Below are 25,929 nucleotides of genomic sequence, written 5' to 3'. Positions count from 1 at the left end.
TGTCAAATATACAGGAACATGCATACGATGTTAGTGCAGGGTTTAATTTAGCAGTTCAAACTGATAGAATTGTGTTATCATTGTATAAGTTTATCAAATATTGAATTGGGAAATCTGAAAGGATTCCCTGCAGTTTTTCCCAATTTATTAGAATTGTTCTAACTGTCAGGAAAGTGAAATAAGAAACTGGCAGATACATGTGTCAGTCAGGCAGAATGCATTTCAGCAGTTTTGAGTAGGGATGCACCGTATCCAGTTCGGGATTCGGCCATTTTCAGCAGGATTCGAATTCAGCCAAATCCTTCTGCCCGGCCGAACCGAATCCTAATTTGCATATACAATTTAGGGGTGGGGAGGGAAATCGCGTGACTTTGTCACAAAACATGGAAGTAGAAAATGTTTTCCCTTTCCCACCCCTAATTTGCATATGCAATTAGGATTCGGTTTAGTATTCGGCCGAATCTTTCGCAAAGGATTCGGGGGTTCGGCCGAATCCAAAATAGTGGATTCGGTGCATCCCTAGTTTGGAGCACCACGGGTCTTAGAGCTCAGCAGCCTCGCTCCACATTTCAAATCTGTATATCATAGGAAAGGAGTTTGGATGGAGACAAATTTGTAAAAGTATAAAAAGTATAAGGTGCTTTGATTTTTTTTTCTGCTCGGAAGCCACGTACGGTTTGGTAATAAAATACTGATTTTAGTAAATAGGCCCTGCTTTTATCTCTCTAAACTTTTTTTTTTTTTTAATCACAGGACACTTTGTATGCTAATAAACTGCCATTTTTAAACTCATGGGTTGTTGTTAAACCCTTTTTGCATGATCTCCTGTAGCAGAGGTTTTTCGGGAAGGGTTATGAATCAGATGATTAATTTGGCAAATAAAAAAGTGCGGTTCCTGCTTTTTCTTTGCAGCATGGAATGACTCCTCTTATGCATGCAACCTACAAAGGAAAGGTGGATATGTGCAAACTTTTACTGCAGCATGGAGCAGATGTCAACTGTAATGAACATGAGCACGGATACACAGCGTTGATGTTTGCTGGCCTCTCAGGTAAATATGTGATTTCCATAAAAATCAGGATATGAAGATGTGCTTCCATATACTGCAGCGTCGCTCTGCTATAAATTTCCTATAGATTATATTATTCATTTAAAGGAATGTACGCCCTGTTAGCAAGTGTGCTTTATCATCTTGTTTCCCCTAAACAAATATATTGGTCATTTTTTTTTTATTATATACCGGTACATCTAAATACAATGAGCTGTGCTCTTGATCTACAGTGTTGACCATTATTTCTTTGCATATACACACACACACAGCAGCAGAGACATTTTCCATAGACTTTAACAGAACTCTGCACAATCCTTAAAAACCAGTTAAAATCCCTTCATTTACTGTAATATTTATTTTGTCTCCTTTTTACACATGCCCTCGTTACCTTGAAGCTTCCATTTAGAGCTGTGTTGCAAAATTCAATTTTCATTTTATAAAATGCTTTGGCAGGAAACAGGAGAACGGTTTGCTCTTTATACCAGCTATCAAATGAGCAGCTCCAAAAGCCAATGTAGCTTGCTAAGAACTAGATGCAGACAATATTCCGCCATCAGCAAATGATAGTGGGGCTCATGTATCAACACTGGGCAAATTTGCCTATAGCAACCAATCAGCGATTAGCTTTTAAAGCCAGCTGCAAGTAGAACAATGAATGCAGCAATCTGATTGGTTGCCATGGGTTAGTGCCCAATGGGCAAATTTGCCCAGTGTTGATAAATGACCCCCAGTGTAACACTATTTTGGGCTATATAAGGCCAAAGGGGTTCATGTCCAGCTAAAGCTATAGAGAATGGGTTACATTTGATTCTAACACTTAAAGGGGTGGTTCACCTTTAGGATAACGTTTAGTATGTTATGTAGAATGGCTAAATCAAAGCAACTTTTCAACTGGTCTTCATTATTATTATTTTTTTTATATAGTTTTCTAATTATTTGCCATTTTCGTCTGACCCTTTGCTGTTTTCAAAAGGGGGTTACCAACCCCATCTGAAAACAAATTTTCTATAAGGTTACTAATTTATTGTTATTGCTACTTTTTATTATTCCGCTTTCTATTCAGTCCGTCTCCTATTCATATTCCAGTCTCTTATTCAAATCAATGCGTGGTTTCAATGATAATATTAACCATAGCAACCAGACTGCTAAAATCACAAATTGAAGAGCTGCTGAATAAAAAGCTAAATACCGGTAACTCAAAAACCAAAAATACAAAATGAAAATCAGTTGCAAATGGTCTCAGAATATCAGTCTCTATATCATACTGAAAGTTAACTCAAAGGTGAACAACCCTTTAAGGCAGGGCATTCTCTAAGTGGAAGAAATGAAGTATGGGTGTAGTAGAGCTGCAACTCCCATAGGCTACTGTGCATAAGTAAAAGAAAAGTCGCCAGGAGGTCATTTCAGCAAAGAAAATGAACAGATTATTTACAAACAGATGGATCCGCAGGGGTAATACTCACATCTGCAGAGGCAAATGTATATAATCAGTAGATGGCTAGGACAGTCCAGCAGAGACTATACAGTGGAACTCCCAGGGGGTGTAGTCAAGTAGTAAATTACAACCCTCTAGGCAGAAATACCTCAAAAGTGGTTTGGATCCGGAACAGTGAAGTAATCAGGGAGAACACTTCTAAACTGGATACCCTATCTCACTGCAGTCCCTGTAAGCAGTCCTATAGCCTAAGGGAGCTACTCCCTGCTACAATCCTTGTAGGAGCACAGGCTGCTCATGCTATCTAACCTACATATCTTACTCTCCTAGAGAGTCCTATTAGGGCAGGGGCACATTCGGGAAGATTTAGTCGCCTGGCGACTAATCGCCTCTTCTTGAGGGCGCCTATCTCCCCGAACTGCCTTCCCCCTGCTATAATGAGAAAACGCCAGCCCTATAGCACTCTTGCCGCTTTAATTTCCGAAGCCGTCTGAAGTTGCCTCACAAGGAAACTTCAGGCGACTTTGGAAATTGAAGCGCCGCAAATGCATTGCCGCTGGCGATTTTTCATTTAAGCAGGAGGAAGGCAGTTCGGAGAGCTTGTTGCCCCGAAGAAGAGGCGATTAGTCGCCAGGTGACTAAATCTCCCGGAATCTGCCCGTGTGCCCCTGCCCGTACAGGTAGTATCCTATATCTAGCTGGCCTTGTTCACCCGGTCCCTGCTCCCTGACTTATCGCTCTCTCTAGAGGTGCTGGTCCCTCTAGGGCAACGTGGCTTTACTGGGCCTTGTTGTACTCGGACTCCCTGGAAACATCCAGCTGGGTCAGCAACCAGAAGCAAAAGAGGCCCAACCAAGCAACTAGGGAAATAATGATGGGTCAGGATTCAAAGACATAGGGATATATGAAACATATGGGTCCCTACTATAGGTTGATGTGATAGTTCACTCTTCCTCTACTGGTTCAGAATTTTTAATCAAACTACTTACAGCTATACATGTTTATTTTCTCTAGGGATCCAGGATTCGGTTCGGGATTCAGCCTTTTTCAGCAGGATTCGGACAAATCCTTCTGCCTGTCCGAAATGAATCAATTTGCATATGCAAATTAGGATTCGGTTCGCTATTCTGCCGAATCTTTCCTGAAGGATTCGGGGGTTTGGCTGAATCCAAAATAGTGGATTCGGTGCATTCCTAATTTTCTCACAATATATCAAATTCTTTTGTTAATTGAATTTTATCTATATTGTTATTTATGCTGTGTGAGAAATATAAGTACCTGATCTGCCTGAAAAACCACACACTTTAAGGAATGCACTGGGAATGGTAATATCTCCTAAACAGGCAGTCTTGAGTATGGAACAAATTGGGTATATTGCATTCTAGCCAAAGGATAATTGGAAATAACCAGAGACTTTAATTGTTTTCATATTTTGATACACGCCGCTAGACATCATGTTATTTGCAGAAGCTCAAACTATATCTCAAACAATTGTGGACCAGTGACCCAACAAATTAAATTAAAAGCCAGTGCATGGCTATAGTAAATTTTAGGGTTTTAACCTGCTCTTGCTGGTTCTTTACAAATCATAAATATAGGAAACTTCAAAGCAGTGTAATGGTGAACATACCACAAAGCTCAGCCAGACATACAAATCTGAATGCTTTAGGAAGCCTGACCAAGAAGATTGATGGCAGATATAATTTCATATGTTTTCTCAATAGTAGAGATGAATGGGAGCTGCTGCGTTTGCTATAGCTACACTGTTGCCTTGGTGACTCCAAAATTGTAATTTTGACAAAAAAAATAACCCGTGAACACAAAATGAGCCAAAAGGATGGAGATCCAAGATAAAGTGCCCTGATAAAGTATTAAAAACCGCGGTTCATCAATTCTTTTACTATTGTGAGCTTCCGGTAGCGAAACCCATAGCCGCGGCACAGTTTTCAGCACAGAAAATGGAGCCTGACATCACCTTTACTTTACATGCCGCTTTGCTGGCTTTTTTATTTTCAACACAAGTAAATCTTCAGCCCACTGGCATCACATAGGGGATCACATAAGCATAAGCAGTCCCCCTTTCACACCCTCACTGGTGTACACGTTAACTCACGTTTGTTTAGCCCTCACTGGCTTTCAGCGGACACAAATCCCAGAATCCTCTCTGGGGCACACTTGAGACACTCTTGTCTCCTGGGAGGGGTTTTTCTTTTCCTCTCCAGTCCTTTGGAGGTCTCTCCAACACTTTGACACAGGGGGGAAACCACTCTCTCTTCCCAGCTGCTCTTCCCTCCACTCAAGTAAGGCTCTCGCGTCACCCTCCTCCACTCAAGGAGGTGAAGCTCTGAGGTGTAGTCTCACACCTCCTTTTAACTACAGATCACCTGTAACTAATTACTTAGATACCTCTACTTAGGCAGCTGCAAAACATCTAATGGAATGGACGCCCACCCTACTCTCTTCCATTCACTCCAGGGACCCACTATCCAGCTTTTCCTAAGCCAGAACAGAACTTACACAGCTTTACTAGCTGCAGCCACACACCCTGGAGTTTACATTTCATCAGCCCAATACTGGTGAACTACACACATGATTGTGCCTTTATATCTGTTCTCTTTAGGAAACAGTGTTAAGCTATGCTCATGAGCAGTTGCACATTTCTGTATTTAATGCAATGTGCAGTGTCATACAGTCCCCTCCATTTGTGTATTATATCTGAATCCTGCTTTCCAATCACGTGTCTCTCGGTCAGTTTACTAACCCGAGGTTTTAGATTTTAAATATCTCCGAGGCTTTATCCTATAATGTTTATTTTATAATGTATATTAGTATGTGAAAATCAACTTCGATGACGACCTAAACAATCCTATCAGTGATAAGCTGCTGTGAGCTGCAATCAGAGTAAATTCACATGGAAACAAGTTCATGCACTGTCAAATGCACGATTTGCCAAAAAACATTGTAATTCTAAAATGAAACCAGTACTAAAAAATATGTTTTTCCTTTTCTAACTGATATGCAGGGAATAAAGAAATTGCCTGGCTGATGTTGGAGGCTGGAGCCGATGCAGATGTGGTCAACTCTGTTGGGAGAACAGCAGCACAAATGGCAGCTTTTGTAGGTAAAACCTGTACCGACACGTTTTTAAAATTTACAGTTCCTTTGTTTTTTATGGCCACAGTACATTTTTGTAATCTTACAAAAGCAAATTTGATATCCACTGTTCCTAATTATATAGTATCATTAATTCATTAGAGGAATCTGTACGTTATTAGTCAGTAGAAGGCATTCATCAATGGGATTATTTGACTTTAAGGGTCTGGCCACACAGGCAGATTCAGGGAGATTAGTAAACAGGCAACAAATCTCCTCTTCTTCATGGCGAATAATCTCCACGATCTGCCTTCTGCCGGCTAAAATGAAAATCACCTCGGGGCAGGCACACGGAGGAAACTTCGGACGACTTCGGAAAACGAAGTGCTCCGTGTGCCTGCCCCCAGGCGATTTACATTTTAGCTGGCGGAAGGCAGATAGGGGAGATTAAGAAGAGTAGATTTGTCACCTGGCGACTAATCTCCCCGAATTTGCCCGTGTGGCCAGACCCTAAAGGAAACATATGTAAAAAAAACAAGAATGTGCCAGTGCATTAAACTCTTTTAGATATAGAAGGAATGTGCTTTAAAATGTTTTGTTACTTTATCTAAAATCCTACTAGTCCCGCCCATCTGTTCCACTTCCCGCTGCCTCCTTTCCCATGCTGTGCAGGGGAGCAGACGGGACTCAGAACACTCCACTGTAGGATAGGAACCAATCCACAGCTAGGCTGATCTGATCTGAATTGGAGGCTGTCTTTGCTTGTGTGATTGCAGGGCTGTGATTGGCTGTCCCCCTATTATTGTGCTTCTGCTAGGGATGTTAGGACACTCCCACCCCTCATTTGAAACACACACAGGGACAGTGAACATGGGGAGCTCCAGTAAATGGTCCATTTTTTAAGACAATATTAGTTTACACCCAAAAGTAAAACCAGCACCATATAGTATACACCATTGCCTACAAAATGTGTTTTTGTTTTTTCATCCTGTATGTCTCCTTTAACAAGAACACATCTAACCCCCTGCTTTGGCACTTAGATAAAGTTGTTTTACATCTTACCCCCTGATCACATGGCATGGGAACTCGAAATGCTGAAAACATAGTCACAGTGTGAATCATTATATGTGTAGGCCAAGCATCTCTATTAATAGCATTTAAGCAGATACACAATTTTCCCTTTCCCCCCTCCAAATTCTTTTGGCAAGTGCCTGCCTCTATTTCCTAGTTCAGCTATTTACCAGGGGGCAGAGGCTGATGGGCTGCCAGTTGAATATAATAAGCATTCTAATGTTGCTACACCCCAATTCTTAAAGGAACAGTAGCAGTAAAAAACGAAAGTATTTTAAAGTAATGCAAATATAATTTACTGTTGCCCTGCACTGGTAAAACTGATCTGTTTGGTTCACTACTATAGTTCATATAAACAAGCTGCTGTGTAGCAATGATGGAAATTGAAAAAAAAGGCTATATGGCACAGGTTTTCCGAATTCGCTCGAAGTTGCCTCACGAGGAAACTTTGGGCGAATTCGGAAAACAAATCGCTCTGAGTGCCATCCCGCCGGTGATTTACATTTATAACACCTTATACCATGTGCTCAGTTTGTCCAGTGTGCTGCCGTAGCTCTATATTTTGACACTTTATAACATGGAGACGTACTTGCCGTCAAAGCTGACTCCTATAAACAGATATTTCCCTTTAAAAAGATTCTGTCATGATTTTTATGATGTAGTTTTTATTTCTAATTTACACTGCAAATAATTCACTCTAATATATAAAATTACATTCCTGAACCAGCAAGTGTAGTTTTAGTTGTAATATTGGAGTTTAAGCAGCCATCTCGGGTCATTTTGCCTGGTCAGCATTTTAGGATGGAACTGTTTTCTGGGAGGCTGTTGTTTCTCCTACTCAATGTAACTGCTTGTGTCGCAGCGGGACCTGGATTTTACTATTAACTTGTGTTAGGGAGCTGCTATCTGGTTACCTTCTCATTGTTCTGTTGTTAGGCTGCTGGGGGGGGGGAAGGGAGGGGGATGATTTAACTCCAACTTGCAGTACAGCAGTAAAGAGTGACTAAAGTTTATCAGAGCACAAGTCACATGACTAGGGGCAGCTGGGAAACTGACAATATGTCTAGCCCCATGTCAGATTTAAAAATTCAATATAAAAAAAATCTTGCTCTTTTGAGAAACGGATTTCAATGCAGAATTCTGCTGGAGCAGCACTATTAACGGACGCGTTTGGTAAAAACATTTTTTCCTATGACAGTATCCCTTAAATATTTCCTGAAACGTCATGTGGCAAAAGTATATGTGACTGCTATGGGTGCATTTATAATTTAGTAATACAAACTAAACCACTATTTTATTATCCTCAATATATGATATACTCTTATATAACTGCTCAGTGTGATATATGTATGTGTAGTGCAGGCAAATCTGGCTATACCACAAGTCATATGGGAAGTCCTTCTATAGAGAAGACCTGTCTATGCAATGGTAAAGAGTTTTAGAATTAGATATATCATTGTAACCAACTACATAATAAACTTTAATTTGTAATCTCTTCATGTTTCAGGCCAGCATGATTGTGTCACGGTAATCAACAATTTTTTCCCGCGGGAAAAACTTGATTATTACATCAAGCCTCAAGGGTTAAATAAAGAACCTAAACTGCCATCAAAATTAGCTGGACCCTTGTACAAGGTCATTACAACCACAAACTTGCATCCTGTTAAGGTAAGCTCTCCCTCCCAACTCCCAGAACAAATAAACTGCCATTGTAATATCACATAATATCACCTATTACCATGTTTGTGCATACGACACAGAATATTTTGGGTATGGTGTGGGTGCTTGGCTTAGATAATGTATGACATTCTGAAGGTAGTAAAGAGATGATGTATGTCCTAAGTAGGGATTCACCAAATCCACTATTTGGGATTCGGCTCAGTCGCCGAATCCTTGGTGAAAGATTCAGCCGAATACCGAACCAAATCCAGGAAAGGAAAAATTGTCAAGAATTCTTCTTTTGTGACGAAAAGTCACCTGATATCCCTATCCGCCCCCAATTTACATGCAAATTAGGATTCCGATTCGGTTCGGCCAGGCACAAGGATTTGGCCAATCCGAATCCTTCTGAAAACGGCTGAATCCTTGTCGAATCCCGAACCGAATACTGGATTCGGTGCATCCCTAGTATTTAGCCTAGTTCCAAGTTCATAATCCTTTTTATAAATAGAAATGTTCTGTACAAACGGTAATCTACATCCTCTTTCTTTTGTCCCATCACACTTTTGGCATTTTGCCCTAAGTGTGCCTCCTCCACCCCAGTGCGAGTAAAAATGATATGTCCTAGGCCTGCTTGTATTTCATGTGAACGGCTTATGGTTAGAATGGGCTGGGACAAGTTCTGATCATCTGGAAGTTTCATTTTACTAGTGCAGATTTCCCATTTCACCTAAAAAGGCTGTCCCTTGTACTCGAACTTTCAGGTTGTCTATCTAATAAAAGAGAACCCCCTTTTGATGGAGGCAGAAGCTTTAAAGAAATGTTGCACGGTGCTGGATTTAATCTGCGAGAAATGCATAAAGCAAAAGGACATGAATGAAGTTCTGGCCGTGAAAATGCACTACATTAGTTGCGTGTTGCAGAAGTGCTCTACTTTCCTCCAGGATCAGGAAGACAAACTTGATGCCTTTATTAAAAAGTAAGTGGTTTGTAATGCTAAGGGGCAGATTTATTACGTTTGAATTGAAAATTTGAATTCAAACCTGAAGAAGAAGACGGAAGAGGGTCACTCTGTGGTGCTCTCTGGAAGAACCCTGGGCCGGTGCAGTTTTCTGCTGATAGGAGCACCGGACTGGGGTTTTAGGTAAGTCAATACAATCAGGGGTGCCTAACATTTGGCACCCCAAGTGCTGCAACCCTTTCCTTCTCCTTTAAGAATTTGAATTTGACTATTCGCCACCTTAAACCTGGCGAATTACCGTATAAGTCAATGGGAGAGGCCAAGGGATCAATTTGATGATATTTGTAGCCTTCCTGACATTCGAGTATTTTTCACAGAAAAAACTCGAATCGCGTTTGGTCAAATTCGAATTGAATTCTATTCGAGTTTGCAATATTCGATTTTTTTAAATCAATTTCCCCTAATCGAATTTTGAGTAAAATCGAATTCATGTGAGCTAAAAAAAAACTCACATGAATTCGAAATTTGACCATTGATAAATGTGTCTCTAATTGTATTGTGTATGCTTGGTGCTCTTTTGCCTTTTAAATATGTATGTCACAAATTAGATCCATTAAAACAGCTGCCAACGTGGTGTTTATGGAGCTATACTGGATTTCCTTTCCAGAATTGCTTTTGCTTTGCATTCAAAATACTACACAGAAGCTAGGAGTAACTATTAGACTTTTTTAATATGCCAGTTAGAAACACACAGTATAAAAAACTATAATGTATGTGTAGTTAAAGCTCAGACACATCAAGTAGGGTGGTTTGTTTAATGGTGTGTTGCATTTTCAGGGCTACAAACTCAAAGGGACCGTATACACCCCATTTCAACATTTGCAGAATGAATAGGGCTTCTGCTGAACACACTTTTTGCCTATTGTTTTAAGAAATATCTATGGTTTCTGCTATTTTTGGTAGTAAACAAGGATATGAAGCCAGTCTCACTCTAGCACTTTCTGTCCCACAGAATTTCGAAGGAGCTGCTAAAACTTACCAGTCCACTGAGAAGTCCCTGATAATGAGCTGCTTAAAGACTGCTGCTTAGATAAAGGAGAGGTTTGTTTGTTTAAGGGCAGAGACAGATGAGAAGATTCGGGGAGATTTAGTCACCCGGCAACAAATCGCCTCTTCTTCGGGCGACTAATCTCCCTGAACTGCCTCCCCGCTGACTAGAATCTAAATCGCTGGTGGGAAGGCACTTGGAGAGCTTCGTTTTCCGAAGTCGTTTGCCTCACAAGGAAACTTCGGGCGACTTTGAAAATTAATCGCCCCGAGTGCCATCCCGCCAGTGATTTCGATTCTAGCCAGCATGGAGGCAGTTCAGGGAGATTAGTCGCCCGAAGAAGAGCCAATTAGTCGCCGGGAGACTAATCTCCCCAAATCTTCTTGTCTGTCTCTGCACTAAAGGTAGATAGGGACCTCTAAACAAACTGCCCTGTTCATAAAGGAAGGGGGAGGCGAGTTCAGAGAACACAGCCCAAAAAAATAGTGCTATATTATGGAAAAAAAATAGGAAAATATGGATTTTATTTACATTAAAATAATGGGCAGAATTTAATGTGCTCATTTTTATCAAAGGTGCTTTAGGTATATACACTGTCCCTTTAAGGCAGCAAAGATAGGCAGTTTCCATTATACTCAGTGGGCAATTTGGCTTTGTCTGACATTTCCCTCAGAAAAAAATTGAAAGAACATGCTTTTAATATGAACAGCTTGAACTATTTTTAACCTGTGGAAGGCATGATATCAAAAGCCTTAATGGTACTTACTGATATAAAAAACATTATGCAGTGACAGAGAGAGAGGCTTTTGTCCAGTCAGTATGGACAGACCTTCTATAACCTGTCATTCTTCTTTTGATTTTTTTTGGACCAGGGAGAGTAACTAAGTATAGCATATTCATCTTTAATATGGAAAAAATCAATGTTGTCTCAGTTCAGGAACAAACACTCTGCTCTTACATTTCAACTTCTTGATGATCTCAAGGGCTTTTTTCATTCCATAAAGTCTGTTTGAGCTTTCAGTGTATTATTTGTTGTTAGCCTATTGATTTACCACCCGTTCCATAAGGCAGCGCATTCTTTTCAATCAGAGCAAGACCTCTTGTTCTAAACATCGTTATTTTCCTTCTTTCAAATATGCGCTACAATGTTTTACAGTCCCGTAACATGGTTTAGAGTAAAGTATCAACAGAATCTTTAATTTGCGCTTGGGAACCTCGTGAATTACTGCAAAAATACCTGCCGTCTCAAAAGGATCCAACTAAAAAGTTTTATTCCCTCGGATACAGCTTAAAAAGTACAACTGGTTGCAGTGCCGATAGTCATTCAAAACCAAAAAAGTTATCCCAAAACTCCAATGAGTAAGTACCAGGGGGGTAATACTTTTTTTTTGTATAATATGGAGTTTTGGGATAACTTTTTTTGGTTTTGAATGATTATACCCTTATGAACTGGGGGTTTTATCCCAAAAATCATGGGCCCTTGTTGACAGGCCTTTTGGAGATTACCATCTTACTACAGGTATAGGATCCCTTATCCGGAAACCCAATATCCAGAAAGCTCCGATTTACAGAATGGCTGTCTCCCATAGACTCCATTTTGTCCAAATAATCCAAATTTTTAAAAATGATTTCCTTTTTCTCTGTAATAATAAAACAGTAACTTGTACTTGATCCCAACTAAGATATAATTAATCCTTATTGGAAGCAAAACCAGCCTATTGGGTTTATTTAATGTTTAAAGGAATTTCTAGTAGACTTAAGGCATGAAGACCCAAATTACAGAAAGATCCATTATCCGGAAAACCACAGGTCCCGAGCATTCTGTCCCATACCTGTATATACATTTTTCCTATAAAGCAGTGCCGATAGTCCCTTGTGCTGGAGAAAAAGTCATCCAAAGCTTTCTCAGATGACAGTTTTTTCAAATAGTTTCAGCATCTCTTTAATAACATATATTATGGAAATGGCAGTTAGCAAAGTTTTATTTTTCACTGTAATCCTGCCCGATCCGTTTCCTGTCCTTCTCTATTCCTGTCCTTATCGCAGTGGCTAAAGATTAAAAAATAACACTAAGAGGCCCATTTATCAAAGGTCGAATTACGAATTCATGTGAATTTTTTTTTTGACTCGAATATACTCACAATTTAACTGGGAGGTTATTTAAGAAAAAATTCAAATGTCTAATATTCGATTGTTTAGTTCCGACCCGAAAATTCGAATCGTGTTGGATTCATATTCGATTCGTACAAATCAAGTTTTTCTCCGAAAAAAAACCTTAATGTCAGAAAGGCTATTAACATCTCCAAATGGGTCAGTGGACCTCTGCCATTGACTTGTACATGAACACGGCAGGTTTTATGTGGCGAATATGGTCGAGGTGTGATAAATCCCCCATTCGAATAGGGGATTAAAATTCAAATATGTGAATTTTGACACCAAAATAAATTCAAATTCAAGTTAAAATTTACTATTCGACCCTTGATAAATCTGCCACTAAATTGCAGATTTATTAAGGTTCGAATTGTGTTTCCCATGAAAATTTTGAGTTTTTGAGGTTATTTTTGAGTTAAAAAAATAATTTTCGGGTTAAAAAAACCCCCAACCCTGGAAATAGCTTGAATCAGAAAATACACCATCTAAAACCTGTAGAGGTCATGTAGGAGTCAATGGCAGAGGTCCCTTGAACCATTTGAAGATGTTAATAGCCTTCATGATGTTTGGGGTTTTTTTCAGTGGGTTTCACTCAAAAACTCAAGCAATTTCGAGGTTTTTTTCAGCCAAAAACTCAAATCAATTCAAGTTTTCGGGTTGTTAACCCCATATTTGCAAATTCATGTTTTTTCCTTCCATTCAAGTTTTTTCTTAAATTAGAAACCATTCGAGTTGTGAGTTCATTCGAGGTCTAAAAAAGCTCACATAAGTCTAAAATTTGACCTTTGATAAATAACTCCTTTATTGTGTCCTAATTTCATATCTCAGGCTTTTCTTTGATTGCTATTTTGTAAAATCATAAAATATACATATTCTATAACTGCTGTAATCCACAAAAAAAATAGATCAATACCCTCCATACACGCGACGAACGATCGCTGCTACAGGTGTTGGAAACGGCTTTATTGGTTCACTTAAAACTCAAAGTAAACTGCAGAAGTGGTCAAGGGAGCACTCCATGTATATTTCAGTTGTTTGGGAGATTTACGCACAGGATTTGGCACATACAGCCCTTTTCTAATGGTATAAAAGACTATTTGTGATGAGTGCTCATGAAATAAGTACAGATGTATCAACTAATTAATTCTTTTCTTACAGTTTCAAATCAAACATGTTCATGTTGTATATTATTGCATGCAATAGTTAACCCTCTGCCCAATTTCCAGTTTATTAAAAGGCAGAGATCCAGACTGCTTCCCCGTGTTCCAGGAGAAGTTCATCCGAGAATGTATCAGGAAGTTTCCTTACTGCGAGGCAACGTTACTCCAGCAGCTTGTCAGAAGCATTGCTCCAGTGGAAATAGTAAGCCATTTTTATCTCACATTCATTGCCAGTGTGATGATGCTTTGTTACTTTCTGGGATATAATGCACAATAAAGTGGTTCCAAATAGCTCAAGAAGATTCTAAATAATGATAATCCTGATTCATAGGAGCTTTCTTGCATTGGAATTCAACCAACTATTAAGGACAAGGAAGCCTGGTAAAATATAATACACTATGGGGCCCATTTACTTAGCTCGAGTGAAGGAATGAATAAAAAAAACTTTGAATTTAGATTTTTTTTGGCTACTTCGACCATCGAATGGGCTATTTCGACCTTCGACTACGATTGGTACGATTCAAACTAAAAATCGTTAGACTATTCGATAGTCGAAGTACTGTCTCTATAACAAAAAACTTCGACCCCCTAGTTCGCCACCTAAAAGCTACCGAAGTCAATGTTAGCCTATGGGGAAGGTACCCATAGGCTTAGGTAGCTTTTTTAGGTTGAAGAAAAATCGTTCAGTCGATGGATTAAAATCCTTCGAATCGAACGAATACCGCTAAATCCTTCGACTTCGATATTCAAAGTCGAAGGATTTAACTTCGACAGTCGAATATCGAGGGTTAATTAACCCTCGAAATTCGACCTTAAGTAAATTTTCCCCTCTGTGTATAGATAGAATAGATATAGATATGATATAGTGAATAAAGTACCCCCTCTTGTAAAATATAAGGATATTATTAGTTACCGAGGAGTTTCATGACCATATAAAAACACGAGGCCGAAGGCCGAGTGTTTTTATACAGGTCATGGAACTCCGAGGTAACTTCTAATATCCTCATATTTTACAACTGGGGGTACTTTATTTATTATAATACACAAATTTTAGTGAGTCATGTGACATCACTACTCACTGTTTATAACTGATGACATCACTACTCACCGTTTATAAGGATATAATTTACAGGATATTCATGGCTTTTGTGTATTATAGATAGATAATTGATAGATAGATACAGAGAGAGAGAGAGAGAGAGATACAGATATAAATATAGATAGAGATAAATAGATAGAAATAGAGATAAATAGATCGAGACAGAGATACATAGATCGAGACAGAGATACATAGATCAAGATAAATAGATAGCGATAGATAGATATTGATGATAGAGACAGATAGATGTAGATGATAGATAAATATATGATAGATTGATAGATCATAGAACTTAAAGGGGTTGTTCACCTTTGAGTTTAGTATGATGTAGAGAGTGATATTCTGAGACATTAGCTTTTAGCTTTTTAATCAGCAGCTCTTTTAATTTGCAGTTTCAGCAATCTGGTTGCTAGGTTTCAAATTACCCCAGCAACCATGCACTGATTTGTGTAAGAGACTGGAATATGAATAAGAGCGGTCTGAATAGAAAAGGAGCAATACAAAGTAGCAATAACCATACATTTGTAGTCTTACAGAGCATTTGTTTTTTAGATGGGGTCATTGATTCCCCAGTTTGAAAGCTGGAAAGAGTCAGAGGAAGAAGGCAAATAATGAAAAAGCTATAAAAATAAATAATGAAGACCAATTGTAAAGTTGCTTAGACTTGGGCATTCTATAACACACTAAAAGTTAACTTAAAGGTGAACTACCCCTTTAAAGCACTGCTCTAACTGATTAAGTACAACTTCTGCACCCCTCCCAATGGCCCTCAGTTAATAGTAAGGGACAGATTTATCAAAATGTGAGTTTAGATATTAATAAATAAGAAGTCACCCACGTTCTATTCATTCCTACGGGATTTTTGGAAGTGTATTTAACAAATGGCGCGTTCTAGCTTTCACCCATTGACAAATATGAATATAATAGAATATAAAAATTCTCAGTATAGATTTTTTTTTTTTTGTGCTGGTGTGAACAGAATGAGACTTGAAAACTGTACCATTTATGAAATAATCAAGCTACTCTGAGCAACCTGTCTCCCTTCGGTCAGTCTTCATGCAGTAGGTGGTCTGTTTTTGATTGACATTTAGGTCTAATACATCTTTTGGGGGGGGTTGCACCCTTAACCTAGGTGCTTACTCTATAAAAATAACCATCTCTGATGGAAATCCTGTTTCTCTGCATGCAGGGTGTTTGCCAGAGTCTGTTATTTTGTCAACTTTTGTTTTTGCTGGAGTTGGTTTTTTGAGTTATTCTGCGAAGAAAGGCAGCCCCCCCCCAGAAGATGTATTAGACCTACCTGTCAATCAAAATCTAACCCAGACCTCAGCACGAAGAGTGACAGGTTGTACAGTGAGATATTGAAGACTAACTTGATTAATTCTTAAACATTACATACTTTTTAATTGACTGTATTTAGAAAGTGTCTTATTTCAGAAGCTGAAATTCAATTTTCATTTTTGCAATAGATCCCTTTAAAGGGGTTGTTCACCTTCCAACACTTTTTTTTCATTTCAGTTGGTTTCAGATACAGAAAGTTCACCAGAAATAAAGGCTTTTTTTCCAGCTACTTTCTGTTTTCTATGTGTGACTGTTTTTTCTAATATTGAAGTGTAACGTTTCCTTTGTCACCTTCTAAAGCAGCTCTGGGAGGGGGGAGGTCGCTGACCCTGTAAACTGTTCAATACATTAAATGATCTATTTCCTATCTTTGGACCTGCTTCACTGCATTGTGTAGATCAGTGCCCCAGTTGGTCTGTATATATTCACATTCCCTCATCTGTTGACCTTGCTCCACAAGCAGATCTATTTGTATGACCAGCTTTAGAGGTTTGTCATTGACGATTTATAATAATGCTTTATTCCTGTGTCTGTTCAGGGCTCTGATCCCACTGCATTCTCCATACTTACACAAGCTATTACTGGACAAGTGGGCTTCATTGATGCAGACTTCTGTACCACGTGTGGAGAGAAGGGTGCCACCAAAAGATGCTCTGTGTGCAAACTGGTAAGTTTCTTGTAAATTAAACTGTCTTTTGTTGAAAACCGATGGAAACTCTACCCCAAATAAAACTTCGGGCGACTCCGGAAAATGAAGCGCTCTGAGTGCCATCCCGTTAGCAATTAAGATTTTAGCCAGCTGGAAGGCATTGCGGGGAGATTAGTTGCCCGAAGAAGAGGCGATTTGTCGCTGGGCAACTAATCTCCCCCCAAATAGCATTGTTACAACTGATACAATAGTTGCTAATACTCCAGAGATGCTGCTGAGAAATGTATCAACTCAATGTTGCAAAATTGTAACAGTTTAGAGCAGTGATCCCCAACCAGTAGCTCATGAGCAACACGTTGCTCTCCAACCCCTTGGATGTTGCTCCCAGTGGCCTCAAAGCTGGATCTTATTTTTTTAATTCCAGGCTTGGCAGCAAGTTTTGGTTGTATAAAACTAGATGTACTACCAAACAGAGCCTCAATGTAGGTCGGCAGTCCACGGACTACCAAATGACCAATCACATTATTTGGCACCCCAAGAACATTTTTCATGCTTGTGTTGCTCCCCAACTCCTTTTACTTCTGAATGTTGCTCATGGGTTCAAAATGTTGGGGATCCCTGGTTTAGACTCTGCACCTGAATTACTGAGCTGCCAGACTCAAACACCAGAGACAGGAACAGGAACATTAAACTTAGATTTTGGAAAAACTGTAAAAGAATAAAAAATGAAAGGCAATCGAAAAAAGTCTTTATTTCTGGAGAACAATCTGAAAAAAATTCAACTGAAAAAGTGCCTTTACCTCCATTTTGCTCAGTGATTGTATATCCAGTATATGGACTAATTAGTAGAACTGACTTAGTTGCACCCATTGCTGACACAGCTGTATCATAATGCCCTGCCATGGAGTCTTGAGCGGGAAACAATGAGCTCTCCAGTATGAATAAGAAAGAACTCTCTCTGGTTCAGTGTCGGCACAAGAACTATTCATTAGGGATTCTATTAACAGCGGAACATGAGCAGAATATTAACCCTCGGCATAAAGGTTGTTGCCATTGCACTATGGAGCACACAGCTGGTTTGGTAAAGGGGTTGTTCACCTTTTGCGTTAACTTTTAGTATGATGTAGAGAGTGATATTCTGAGTCAATTTGCAATTGGTTTTAATTTTTTATTATTTGTGGTTTTTGAGTTATTTCGCTTTTTATTCAGCGGCTCTGCAATTGCAGTTTCAGCCATCTGGTTCGAATTACCCTAGCAACATGGAGTAGTAAAGAGTGAAGAGTAATAGAAAGCAGCAATATCAATACATCTGTAGCCTTACAGAGCATTTGTTTTTAGATGGGGTCAGTGACCCCCTTTTTGAAAGCTGGAAGAAAAATGCAAATAATTCAAAAACTATAGAAAAATAAACGAGAAGTTGCTTAGAATTAGACATTCTATAACATATGAAAAGTTAGTAATACAAAAAGAAAAAAGAGATTAACCCTTAGAGTTGCACCACCCCATCGTGAAATCCGATGACTCAAGGAACAAATTAGTTAAAACTTAACTTTAATAAATAAAATAAAAAACGTAGGTCCAGAAGAGCATTTAAAATAAAGTTAGGAACAGGGAGACAGAGAACCCAGATCCAATTAGGCAAAAAGTACACAGCGTAGGGTGAATATTGGGATGACAATTGGTAACCAGCCGACCTGCCAGACTTGGCATATAAATGCTAGTGAGACTCGATTGATCTTGATTAATTAGCCATACGCTAGGTTAAACCTTATATAATAGCTTTCAAGCCTTGGTGGAGAGAAAAATATACCAAACAACCCCGAATTCGATCGGGCAATACGTATACAAAAACTGCCAACCTTGGCATACGGGTGCTGATAAGTAGCAGAACTTAATTAGTAAGTCGTGGGCTAGGCTAAAGATTTTCAACGATCGCTTTTAGGTCTGGTGCACCACCCCTTCACCCTCAAGCGCACCCTCCCATTGCCATGGTGAACACCCTAGATTGTGGTATTAAATGAGTTTCGCTTAGGAGTTCAAATTCTATCCCAACCACAGAGCCTCCGTCGATTACCAACCCCTTCACCCACAGAGCTTCCCACCCATTTCTGCTGTGAAGCGATAGCCCAAAGATTATGTTTGATTCAGTCCCCCTGCCTAACAAATTTAAAATGCGCCTGATGCGCGTTTCACTCGCATATCGCAGGCTTTCTCTAAGGCCTTTTGACAAAGCCTGCGATATGCGGGTGCCTAATTGGATCTGGGTTCTCTGTCTCCCTGTTCCTAATTTTATTTTAAATGCTCTTCTGGACCTACGTTTTTTATTTTATTTATTAAAAGTTAAGTTTTAACTAATTTGTTCCTTGAGTCATCGGATTTCACGATGGGGTGGTGCAACTCTAAGGGTTAATCTCTTTTTTCTTTTTGTATTACTATTTATCCCCATAACCCTGCACACCATCTATCTGTTTCTCTCAAATTTAAGGGTGGTGCTCCCTTACTCAGGCCTGCTTACATATGAAAAGTTAACTTAAAGGTGAACCAACCCTTTAAGATAGTTGATCAGCCAGTATCCTTTCCCAACTTCATTAATGGTCATGTGGCTGAACAGAAGCAAATAGATTAACTATCTGGCAGAAAGCCTGTCTGAAGAGTAGAGGCTGTTTGGCTGCAAAAACAAAATTCATATTGATATCCGTGGTTTTGGAATGAGATGATGAACAGGAAGGGATCCAAATACACGCAGAGGTTTTAGTATATACAGTAGATGACATTTCTCAAAGATGGCTTTATAGTTATACCCCATATGTAATATAAGGCACTAAGTTTGCCCAGGAGCAGTCACCCATGACAACCAATAAGATTCTTGCATTTAAACAGGTGACTGGTAAATGCTACCTGCTGATTGGTTGCTATGAGTTACTGCCCGGGGCCAAACTTTTATTACAGAACCCCATTTGACTTTATAAATAAATAACAATGAAATGCTATTTTACTAAGCCCCTAGTCTGGTTTGTGCAAGATGAAGGATAAATGAATATTAGTCCTTGTGAGGCAGCTGTTTGTTGTGCTCCATATTTTTCTTTTCACTAGTTTGTCTCACTTCTATGGGAATATTGAAAGAGAACAAGCGAGAGAACTGGCCTTGTCTGCTGCTCATTACTCATTGCAAACACGAGGATCTGCTTCTCTGTGGACATAGTGTTTGCTGTGCTTGTGTGAGGAACTGCTTATCTTTGTTATTTCTATGCTTTGCTTCTGAGCAAACATTGCTACTGTATGTACTGCTGGAGCTAAAACCATCCCCACTGGAAAGTGTGATTGAATGCTGTCGTTTAGGGTCAGGGCACACAGGCAGATTCGGGGAGTCACCCGGCAGCAAATCTCCCCGAACTGCCTTCCCACTGGCTAAAATGTAAATCGCCGGTTGGATGGCACTCGGAGCGATTCGTTGCCTCACAAGGAAACTTCGGGCGACTTCGGAAAACGTACGGGTAACATGATCATTCCTATTCTCTGTAGGTGATATATTGTGATCACAACTGCCAGAAACTGCACTGGTTCACACACAAAAAAGTCTGTAAAATTCTGAAGGAGAAGAGAGAGAAGCAAGAGCAGGAAGCGGCTAAAGAGAAGAGAAGAGAGGAAAAGCTGGCTCACAAAGGTAAGTGTGTTACTAATGCATTCCTATTGTGTTGCATTCATGTATATATATGTATATAACACACTGTGCTTTACACCATTCAGACACACACACAGATTTCATATAAATAAAAACTAATGGCAGTAGTTTACACATAAGTCCCAAAAGAGATTTCAGTCTATAATGGTATTGCCTTAGCAAATCCTTTTACTGCTTTTATTGCAGAAGTGTTTTATAAGCATCTGCCTGCATTTCACATTCCACATTTGTTCAGACTAAGGATGCACCAAATCCAGGATTCAGTTCGGGATTTGGCCAGGATTCAGCCGAATCCTTCTGCCTGGCGGAACTGAATACAAATCCTAACTTGCATATGTCAGTTAGGAGCGGGGAGGGAAATCACGTGACTTTTTGTCACAAAACATTAAAGAGACATTATACTAAAGTCTTTACCTAGGGCTGGGGCCTCTCTTTGGGGAAAAAACCCCAAAACACCAGCCTGTGGATCTTTATGTGCAAAGCATACCCTCCCCCCCTCAAAACACTTTTACTAGGGGTTCAAAACATATAGTCACCCCCTCAGTCAATATGTTTTTTCTTGTCTAATATATATTTGTAATTAATGACAAGAAGATGATGGGCCAAATTCTAATCATAGAGCCCCTGCACCCCCCCCCTCCCAAACTGCATCACTTTCCTCAGAACTCTTCCATACTTGCCAACAAAATTCAAAGCCATACAGCAGGCTGTGTATTAATGTCAGTAGATGTTGACCTGATGTAGAACTAATCACCTGGCTGCTCTCCACAACTAGATATTTATCAGCTGATTTTCCTAAATGCCCATAAGAGGCCTCTATCCAAGAGTCTGTCCCTGCAGAGAACGCAGAGGTCCTTGATTTACTAAGAGCCGTTGGAGAGGAATAAAAGGACTTTTCATGCTCATTATTCTTGTTCCCCAACAAGTGAATGTAGTTGTTCATTTAACGTGTCATTAGGATCTTGCTCCATTTATTCATCTTCTTGTGCACATTGTTACAATGGTAATTTAGGCTTGTGAAACCACTGTGTTTATTTTCCTATGGGCTGACATCTTGTTCCTTCTACTATACACGAGGTCCAAGTCAGCCTGCTCATATCAGCCCCTCACCACACGCACTAAACGCTTCTTCTTTAACGTCGGAAACCGCCTCCGGAATCCACGCTTGGAGAAGACACTCAACGATTTGAAATGCACAGAGTGTGTTCTTGAAAGAGCCGACACAAAGGTTCCAGTCGCAAAAGAAGAAGAAGAGTGCGGCCCAAGTATTAGTATTGTAGTCTATGCTGCACTCTTATATTCCTTACTGCTATTAATCTGATCTGTAAGTAGCATGTGGGCTTCGGTCTGCCTGATTTAATGGGGAACTATCGCGAAAATGAAATATAAGCTCCCTCAGCATCTGTTTCTCTTCATTCTGTCTTTATGCAGCAGTTGGGTGTCAGATATTCATTGACAGTTAGATCCAATATATCTTATGGGGGGCTTCATTTCCTAGCAGATGTATTAGAGCTCACTCAAATAACTGATTCCAGTACAAACAAAATCCTGCATGTAGAGAGACATGATGTCTGGTGATTTTATTAGAGTGAGCTCTAATACATCTTCTAGGCAAAAGAAGCCCCCCTATGAGATATATTGGATCTAACTGTCAATGATTATCTGACACCCAACTGCTGCATGAAAACAGAATGAAGAGAAACAGATGCTGAGAGAGGAAAAGTGAAGATAAACTTGATTATTTCAGAAACGGTACAGAATATTTAATTGATTATATTTAGAAAGTTTCTTATTTCAGTATGAGGCTTATATTAAATTTTCATTTTCGCAATAGTTCCTCCTTAAAACGCATTTATATGATTTACGTTTTTTTTTTTGGTGTGGTGCCTAAATTGCCATTAATTACAACCTGTTTGACAGTGAAACCTATTGCTTTGCTTTTTGCCCACCCATCTAATTATTACCTGGAGTTTTTAGCTTATCATTGCTGAGATTTCCCTGTATGCACCGTGTAACTAGAGAAAGCCTATTTCCTTTTGTATGCTTGTAAAGAATCACCCAAATGAAGAAAACAAACTACTTTTTCCTTTAGAACTGGCCTCCTCCGTACATGGAAGTACCTATAATGGTATTGCCCAGATATGCAGAATTATAGGGATAATAAGTCATTTGAGGGGAAGTGGGAGGCATTTAAGACAAAACTAAGACAGTAAGCTGAACCACAAACAACCTACATAGAAACTATGAGAAACGAATAATAGTAATATAATCATACGTTTCTCTCAATATTTCCATTAGACAAATGAAAAGGGTGATGTGTATGTGCAATTAAACCTCACGTGCAGTATATAAAGCTCATGTCTAAAGGGACTTTATGTGTAAATAAAAAGTTTCTTTTCATTTTCTAGTGTTAGATGCACATTTATCAAAGGTAGAATTTCAAATTCATTTTTTAAAACTCCCATGAACTTGAAAATCGCCCAATCTAAGGGGCATATTTATCAAGGGTCGAAATTCCGAATTCAAAAAACTTCACAATTCAAAAAGACCAACCAAAATTAAGTTGAAGTTGTTGGTTTTTGGTCAAATAGGTCCGTATTCGGCCCAATTAGAATCGTACGAATCGAGGGAATAGCGCATTTGATTGAATTCGATTCTAAGTTTTTCCCCAAAAAAACTTTTTTTTTTTTTTCAAAGTCCACCAATTGACTCCAAATACGTTCTAGGAGGGCCCCCATCGGCTAAAACAGCAATTCGGCAGGTCTTAGATGGCGAATGGTCGAAGTCAAATTTTTAAAGAGACAGTACATTTTTTTTCAAATTCGAATCGAATTTGGACTATTCCCTAGTCGAAGTACACAAAAAAATAGCTTGAAATTCTAATTTTTTTCATTCGAAAATTCACCTTGACCTTTGGTAAATCTGCCCCTAAATGTATTAATAAAATCACATTTTTTAAACTTGGATAAATAGAATCGACCTGAAAACTCGAATGTCGGAAGGCTGCAAACAACTCAAAATTGATCCCTGGACGTCTCCTATTGACTTAAACAGCAGTTTGGCAGGTTTTAGTTGGCGAATAGTTGAATTTGAGTTCTTAAAGGGCACCTATCACAGCCAAAATCAAACACATATTAACAATCTGACCAGTACAACCTAAACATGTTTAATCAAACTACATATAGTTGAAAAAAACTGCAGGTTTTAAAAAATCCCTTACTTTTCAAATGGGTTCTTTTACTGAGGGAGGCCATACTGAGACTATAACAGAGACTATATCATGCAAATTTCAGGAGCATGCTCAGATTGTAGCACTGCCTTGAGTATTCTACCCAGAATGCCTAGCTTTAGTAAACTCCTCCACTAGAAGTATCACAAGATTTCCCTATCTTGTCCCCTGCTGGTGATGTTATTATGCAAATGAAGGGCACACACTAACTTCCAGCAGGTGGCAGCACTACTGAACAGCAGCTAACAGAGGTTTGGCCGATTTGAAAATAGCTTAAAAGGGTTGCTAAGCAACCAAGGAATTTCAACTGGGCATGTGTGAGATTTTAGAGCTGTTGTTGGCTGGGAAGATATAGGTAGGAGGGGCCAGTGAAATCCAAGATGCATGCCTCAGCTAGAACTGCAGTGAAGATAGGGGAGATCTTGCAGAAGGTATAGTGAGCTGATGATTTTCATTATACAAACAATTCTAACTGTTTTAAAATTTTGATTTCTTGAACTTTCACATAGTGTCTTTCCTTTTAGTTATGATTGGTGTCCTTTAAAGGGCCAGTGTATGATAATTCTGGAAAATTGAATTCATATTTTTTTGAAAAACTTGAATCGAACTCCCTAGTTGAATTTGACAGTTTTGACCATAAAATTTTTTTTTTGATAAATCTGCCCCTTAATGTAGCCGGCTTTAATCTGAGATGGTGCCTTGAGTAGCAGTGTGGGTGCTGCTTGTAGAGTTTCTCCCCATATTTCGGAGATCTGTTGGAAATGTTCTTGTTCGATTCTGAAAAATGTGTTGCTAATTTATATATTTTGTTGGTTCTATTATTTTTTTTTTTAATTGTGATTTGTTAGCAGAGCAAATAAAAACTGATGAACAACTTGCGGAGACGGAAGGAGCTTCTAATTCCCAAACAGAAGCAGAAGGCCCGGCAGTAGCAAGTGCAGCAGAAGGATTGGAGGGAAGCAAAATGGCTGCTGAAACCAATATCTCAATCAGCAAATCACATTGAAGAGTAAAGGCCTTTCCAACCTCTTATCTTCAGTTCTGTGACATGTTCTCACAAGATGTGGAGAGGCAGAAAGTGTAGAAAACCTGTCTGTAAAGGATCGTACCATCCACAAATGCCTCTGTCGCTCTACTTCTTGTGCTTGAGAATTGCATTCTGCTTACTGACGTTTGCTACTGTGAAAGCTTCTTATGTGCAATAATATCTACCAACCACACAGCTCGAATGACCCACCGCAAAGGTGATTCAAATAAATAAAAAAAGTCCCGTTCCAAAAACGTAAGAAAAAGACCAAGTGCAAAGCCTTTGAGATGGATTCTGTATAAACTGGTGTTATGGTGAGCTTCACTCTTAATAAAACATGTTTTTCTACATAACAATTATATCAGGGGTATATTACAAAAAAAACTTCAAATATTTTTGGGTTTTTCTCACTTGATTTGCTTTATGGTCTGTATGAGCTGTTGATGACATTTGTCAAGGCACCTTTTTTTCAGAATACAGCTTTAACGGGAAAATATATCCCTCTTTTTGACATGAGCTCTTAGAGTTGGGCTTGTGTAGAAAAGATGCTTAAAGGAGAAGGAAAGCTACAGAGACAGTTTATTGCCAATAGATTAGCTGCAATAGTGCAAGCTAGAATGTTATATTTATTCTGTAGAATGTTTTACCATATCTGAGTAAACAGCTCTAGAAACTCTATGTTTGTTTAGGATAGCAGCTGCCATATTGGCTTGGTGTGACATCACTTCCTGCCTGAGTCTCTCCCTGCTCACTCATAGCTCTGGGCTCAGATTACAGGAGGGAGAGGAGCAAACTGAGCATGCTCACGCCCGGGGCAAGGAGGTTTAAGCTGAAAACAGGAAGTCTGATGCAGAAGCCCATGTGTACACAATAGAAGGAAAGAAATGCTGTGTATTTGTATTTGAGCAGCATTAACTTGAGGAATTACTGGTGTATTTATTAGGGATGCACCGAATCCAGGATTTGGTTCGGGATTTGGCCAGGATTTGTTTTTTTTTTTTGGCTGGATCCTTCTGCCGAACCAAACTCGAATTTGCATATGCAAATTAGGGGCAAGGAGGGAAATCGCGTTACTTTTTGTCACATAACAAGGAAGTAAAAACATTTCCCCTCCCCACCCCTAATTTTTATATGCAAATTAGGATTCAGATTTGGTTCGTTATATGACCGAATCTTTCACGAAGGATTCAGGGGTTCGGTGCATCCTTAGTATTTATATAGACCTTTCTGATAAAGCTTACTTAGTTTTAACTTTTCCTTCTCCTTTAAACAC

General features: G+C 39.2%; 1 protein-coding gene across 3 annotated transcripts; it reads left to right on the top strand.

Moving 5' to 3' along the window:
- The first annotated feature begins 542 nt into the window (after positions 1-542).
- On the top strand, positions 543-25,282 carry LOC121394544 (ankyrin repeat and MYND domain-containing protein 2-like). 3 transcript variants are annotated; one of them, XM_041565923.1, is made up of 8 exons: positions 543-1,051; positions 5,509-5,607; positions 8,158-8,318; positions 9,074-9,288; positions 13,696-13,831; positions 16,608-16,736; positions 20,241-20,382; positions 24,478-25,282. In XM_041565923.1, the coding sequence occupies exons 1-8, from the start codon at positions 919-921 to the stop codon at positions 24,633-24,635; spliced, it is 1,173 nt and encodes a 390-aa protein (XP_041421857.1). In that variant the 5' UTR covers positions 543-918; the 3' UTR covers positions 24,636-25,282. The 3 variants fall into 3 exon arrangements, with proteins under 3 accessions (XP_041421857.1, XP_041421859.1, XP_041421858.1); XM_041565925.1 differs by lacking the exon at positions 543-1,051 and adding an exon at positions 4,685-5,233 and having other exon boundaries at positions 24,478-25,281; XM_041565924.1 differs by lacking the exon at positions 543-1,051 and adding an exon at positions 4,685-5,062 and having other exon boundaries at positions 24,478-25,280.
- The last annotated feature ends 647 nt before the right edge of the window (positions 25,283-25,929 follow it).

The sequence above is a fragment of the Xenopus laevis genome, chromosome 6L (genome assembly GCF_017654675.1).
Source record: "Xenopus laevis strain J_2021 chromosome 6L, Xenopus_laevis_v10.1, whole genome shotgun sequence".
NCBI classification, from domain to species: Eukaryota; Metazoa; Chordata; class Amphibia; order Anura; family Pipidae; genus Xenopus; species Xenopus laevis.
The sequence above is the reverse complement of the archived record's forward strand: the minus strand, read 5'-3'. Positions and strand labels throughout refer to the sequence as shown.